This window comes from Diadema setosum, chromosome 9, assembly GCF_964275005.1.
Source record: "Diadema setosum chromosome 9, eeDiaSeto1, whole genome shotgun sequence".
Lineage (NCBI taxonomy): Eukaryota > Metazoa > Echinodermata > Echinoidea > Diadematoida > Diadematidae > Diadema > Diadema setosum.
In genome coordinates this window covers 17035412-17041411 of record NC_092693.1, presented here as the reverse complement: position 1 = coordinate 17041411, position 6000 = coordinate 17035412, and the positions used below count along the sequence as shown (strand labels likewise).

At 41.8% G+C, this 6000-nt stretch overlaps 1 protein-coding gene across 1 annotated transcript in view; it reads right to left on the bottom strand.

Annotated features, from left to right (window-relative positions):
* Window positions 1-739: 739 nt before the first annotated feature.
* Window positions 740-6000, bottom strand: part of LOC140232898 (scavenger receptor cysteine-rich domain-containing group B protein-like) — a 39050-nt gene continuing 33789 nt past the window's right edge. Inside the window, exon 9 of the mRNA XM_072313010.1 lies at window positions 740-1347. Coding sequence (XP_072169111.1) covers window positions 740-1347 — 608 coding nt within the window. The remainder of the gene's footprint in view (window positions 1348-6000) is intronic.

Below are 6000 nucleotides of genomic sequence, written 5' to 3'. Positions count from 1 at the left end.
AAAAAGCTGATAGTAAACCTTCCTAAACATATCGGTACACTTGTAACCTCTATGATTGCCCACTCTTTGTACCTAGCACCATGGTTTAATAATGCTCTGTCAAAAGCACATGAGAATCACATTTTTTGCTCTTGCACACGATTTGTTTAACTTGGTTCATGGACATAATTATTATTCATCATCATTTCACGTTTCACTTACACATGACTAAGATAGCATAGTTTGGAAAGGAATTAACGTAAAACCAGACATTTTGCAAGCATGAAACTTTAGCGAATTTCATGAGGAGCCAAGATTTGCAACAGTAAAATGCATGCAAATGTTTTTTTTTCTATGATACGAAATATAGCCGTAATTTATTCATGGTTGGCAATTTGCGAGAGTTTCATGCCAAGAAAAAGGCTGTCGGCTCCAATTCGTCACAAAAGTTTCATGCTGCGAATGTTTCTTGTTTTGTGGTATTAGTAAACCCTTATTTTCCAGTCTTCAACATTTTGAGCATGACACTGGTTATATGCGAAATCTGTCACACCATCTCATAAGTGCAACATACTACCTTTCCTCAAATAGGCATCAACAACAGATACAGTAGGTGTCATCAATTTAAGTCCGTAATACATGCTTATAATGACAAGCAGTAGAACATTTGACAGAGACGATAACTTTCAAAAATTCTTGATAGCCTTGTTGGATTTTAAAAAAAGGAGAAGAAAGAATAGGAGGAGAAATTGGATGGGTGTCACGTCACTGTTTCTTGGTAGCCTTCTTGCATGTCTTCTCGCAGAGCAGTCCTTTCATCTGCCTGGTTAGACTGAGCAACAACATCAGGCAATGCTGGCGCTGTTCCGTCACCATGGGCGCTAGGGAAAATCAAGGCAGCATCGTCGTAGGACGGCGGTGGCGAGAGTGGAATCGGGATTGTTTCCCTGTGCACCTCAGCCTCTCCCTCGGACTCCGAGCGTGGCACCGTCACGACCCTGAGAGTGTTCTCTGCGGCGGAAAATGTGCAGGAGTACGATGGGGGCGGGGAGGTGGGGGGCGGGGACTGCGGAGGTATGGCAGCAGCATCCGGCTCGTCGTTGACCTGTGTGTACTCGTCAGGGTGGCTGAGGACGTCGATGTAAGAGGGAGGGACGCTGGTGGCTGACCAGGCACAGGCCGTCTCCTGCTGCTCCACAGGGATGTAAGTGTTGGCCACCTCCCGATTGTTGTTTTCCAGGCCGGAGCTGCCCCGCATGCGGCGCATGATGCAGGCGCAGAACATACAGCCCACGCACATGACTACCAGAAGGCCGATGAGGATGCCAGCTGACCCAATGCCCATGCTCAGAGGTGGTGAAGGATGATCTAAGGATTAAGCACACAGGATCATATATTTTATTTATGCAATACTCCCAATTCATTCTACTGTCAAACCTCTACTGCATTAAAGGAACAGTACAAACCATATGAGTCACCAGTTGTTGAAGGTATTTCTTGGAAATGGAATTACTTTTTCCATGCCATCTGCACAGAATGTTTCCATCAGGTAGCCTGCTCTAGGCTTAAGCTTTGCCAAGCAAGATAACAGCCTGCACACACTTTTTCAGCATGGCTCCTGTGTGTCAATTGCCAGCAATGCATAAAAACCCCAATAAATTTCCACTTTGTTGTTTTGGTTTCACAGAAAAAAAAGCAAATCTTTACAAAAAAATAAAGAAAGAAGACATATGAAGTCGAGGGCTTATCTCCTAATCCTTACCATAAATATTCTGACCTGTTTTAATACAGAAATAGGGCAAAATGTATTTCCTGTCTACAGTGACCACTGGTCAATTAAGATCACTTGCAAGGAACGGAAGACCTTTGTCCCAATTACGTGACTGTCCTGATGAAAACATATCGAACATTAAGCCTTCAATATGTGTCAGTCAAAAGCTTAACCCTAAAAAGACTGGGCTATTTTGGTAGCTCGAAAGACTGGGGGGGGGGGGGGGGGGGGGGGCCTAAAGGGCCCCCCCCTTAAGATCTCGGCCGTGGATCGCGCGATCACCGCGGAAATTTGCACAATGGTAGTGTGCGATGTAATCTACAAGATCGTATATTTAGATTTTCCAAAATAGTCTTCTTTTATTTTATTTTGATTAATTATGCTAATTTATGCAAGAAATCAGACTTTTTGATCTAAATCAGTAAATAAAGCTCCAAAAGTGTTCATTTTTGGTCTAGATATTCTTTGTGGCATTCTTAGCAAATGCACTTGAAAAAAAAAATCGGTATCAAAATTAATTTCTTATTTATTTTATTGTTTTATGAATTTCTTATGTATTTCTTTGTTTTTACGACGTTTTATTTTTTGTTGTTTTTTTCAGCAAAATTTGTGGCAGACCCTTTTTGAAGCATAATACTACTAAAACAAATTGATTTTAGCCATTGAGAGTAAAAATAAGCATATTTATATGAACCATGTGATAAAACTCAATTTGTATTGACTTTGTACACAAAATCACATTTTTGAGCCATTTTCGGTCTCACGTGCATGTACAAAAAGTTATGGAACTTCAGAACCGTACCCCCGGGCGTCACAAATTTGGTGTCAAAATGTGCGGGAAACTCGAAAGAAAAAAGTCATAGAGCATCGCGGCGAGAGCATTGCGTGTTGCTGAGTAATCACGCGAAATGTCGAGGGGGGGCCTTTTAGGCCCCCCCCCCAGTCTTTTTAGGGTTAAAATATGGGCCTCTACATGGCATTGTCACTTCCGCATACTTGAACATCACAAAACAAGCTCAGAGGACATAAAATGTATTGCTACTTTGAATCAGTTTGAGAGCAAATATTCATTTGATTAACCTGTAACAGGGGTTCACACGCACACATGTAGCAAACACGAATAAAAATAAACAAACACAGCAAATTTCAAAGACCCTATAAAAAAAAAAAAAACAAGAGACCCAGGGGTCTTGCGCTCACCTGAGTATCGCAAGTTCACCTTTCACACAGTCACTAATCTTAATTATTCACAGCTCTACCAAAATTTGCCCTGGAGGCATTCTCAAGTAGAAGATGAAAATGTACAATAAGGGCCCATTCTTTTTAAGATTCCTACATTTTGGAGGATTGAGGGCCCCTGGGGCCCCCTGGCTGGGGCATGGTGCCCATTTTAATAAATTTAGATCCTAACCCCCTAAGGATACTACCTGCCAAGTTTGGTGAAACTCCATCATTACGTTTTCAAGAAGATGAAAATCTACAATTTAGGCCCTCATTTGGACCTCCCCCCTGCCCCCAAGAGGGGCACCCCTGGATCTGCTATGAACAAACTTGAAACTACAATCATTTAATGTACTAACTCATAGTATTATCTTAGCTCTATCACTTCTGACTCTAGAGAAGGTAGGTTTGGGTCCCTTGGGGCCCTCCAGGTGGGGCATGGTGCCCATTTTAACAAATTGAGATCCTCACTCCCTAGGGATGCTACCTGCCAAGTTTGGTGAAAATCAGTCATGGGATTCTCAAGAAAAAGATGAAAATGTACAATTTAGGCCTCATTAGGACCCCTCCCCACTACTCTCGCTGGGTCCCAAGGGGGCACCCCTGATAAAGCCATGAACAAACTTGAAACTACAGTCATCAATGTACTAACTCATAGTATTATCTTAGCTCTATCACTTCTGGTTCTAGAGAGAAGATTTTTAAAGATTCCTTAATTTGGGGGTATGTGGACCCCCCTGGGGCCCCCTGGGTGGGGCATGGTGCCCATTTTAACAAATTGAGATCCTAACCCCCTAAGGATACTACCTGCCAAGTTTGGTAAAAATTGGTCATGGGGTTCTCAAGAAGAAGATGAAAATGTACAATTTAGGCCCCATTAGGACCCCTCCCCACCCCCTCCCCTGGGTCCCAAGGGGGGCATCCCTGATTCCGCCATGAACAAACTTGAAACTACAGTCATCAATGTACTAACTCATAGTATTAACTTTCTAGTAATAGCTCTATCACTTCTGGTTCTAGAGAAGAAGATTTCTAAAGATTCCTTAATTTTGGGGGTTTGGGCCCCCCTGGGGGCCCCCTGTGTGGGGCATGGTGCCCATTTTAACAAACTGAGATCATAACCCCCAAGGAATGCTACCTGCCAAGTTTGGTGAAAATCAGTCTTGGGGTTTTCAAGAAGAAGATGAAAATGTAAAAAAGTTTACGCACAACGGATGCCGGACGCCGTACGAAGAACGATGGCAATAGCTCACTTGAGCCTTGGGCTCAGGTGAGCTAAAAAGATTATCTTTACCAGACCAATAAGCCTGCCTTTTGTTCAGTGGCCTCTTCTTAGCTGTATGGTTGGTAACACGATTGACCCTCACTAGAGAGAGTTTGTATCTTTCATTCACTCTGCTGTGTGGACTCACTTACCAGACGCTGGCACGTACGAAATCAGGTAGTGGAATTCCCCTTTTTCCATTGTAAGAGATCACAAAACTTGGCATGCATATCTGTATATGCAACAGAAATGAGTGAAGTTCACCAATTTCATGATTTATTCCTCTTATACACCATTTTGTGTGCTTTTATCGCGTAAAATGGCCTTTGAACTCTCCTACAAGACACACCAGTCACGTTCAAACAACTGACCTTGTTTGTGCGCAGATACATGTAGATCACACAGCCCCCACAGCAGAGTGAATGGAAGATGTCTGTCTGTTGTGAGGGGCCGCCCGGATTACAGACTATACAATTAACAAGAGGCAGATTTCCAAAAGAGAGGCAGATCTATCAGTCTAGTCTTCACCCAGTCCCTTAACCCTTTATGTGCCATGGTGGAAACCCCCTGTGTGCCACGTTATTCTGAGACAAGAAGGTAGTCATGCTTTGAGGGAGAATTATGTTTTTCCAGTTTGTATAACTTCTACAAGTTTCTGTTAGGATGGGCATAATAGTAGGCAAAGTTAAAGAGGAATGCAAAGCTTTGTTTCGATATATTAAATTGTATGACAATCTATTTTCAATTTTTCTTTTGAATGACCAGTTGTTACATTACTGTAAAGGCATGGCTTTTGCACATAAAACCGTGAAAGAAACTTAGAAGAGCAAATCTAGTTGGGAGCATCGCTTGATAGTCGATCACCACATAGAATGCAAGCCGTATATGAGAGGAACAAAAGCACGAGAAACGCTTTCATTGTGCCGCGGGATTAGCAGTCATTAGCTGTTTATCGATCGGTCTTGGCGGCTCTGTTTGTTGAGCAGAATATGCGAAGTTGGCACGCCGTCGACTGAGTCGGACGTGCGAACGTGGCACATAAAGAATTAAACTGACGGTATAGTTTTCAGGTTTCCAACTCTTTTGTGAGATAATGAGGAAGCCTCTTATGAAATATTTTTTTGTTTTTATTTGTACTATTCAATGTTTTACTAGCATTAAAAAATCATAAGGTAGAATGTGATCTTCGCTTTCATTTGCATTTCTATTCTCTAGGAATGTGGTGAAAGGGTGTGTACAGTTCTGGTTGAGGTGAGGATTTAGCTTTTAACGTTTTGCGAGATATTCAGAAACCACTCAATGAAATGTCAAAGAGAATGCAATTCTATGGGGTATCAAAAGTTTATTTGATGAAAATCGGTTTTGAAATGGCTGAGATATCCAAAAACAAGGTGAAACAAAGAGATCCTAATAAAAAGGCGTGGCCTGTCGCCTTTTATTATTATCACTTTTTTTGATGTCTCAGCCATTTGAAAATCGGAACCAATTTTCATCAAATAAATGTTGAATCATTCTTAAAATTACATGCTCTTTCATATTTCGTAAGAGGTATTCTCATTATCTCACTTAGGAATGTTCAAAACATGAATCCCCAATCTCAACCAGTACTGTACAGTCCCTTTGACCAATGCCTAATCCCATTGAACTCTTTATGTGCTTTTGAGTGCAGATTGACGCATAAAACCCTATAGCAGCGTACACATTGTCCATCGTCCATGGTGTAGAAAGAGTTGAGCAGTCAAAATAAAAACAAAAATAAAAATCA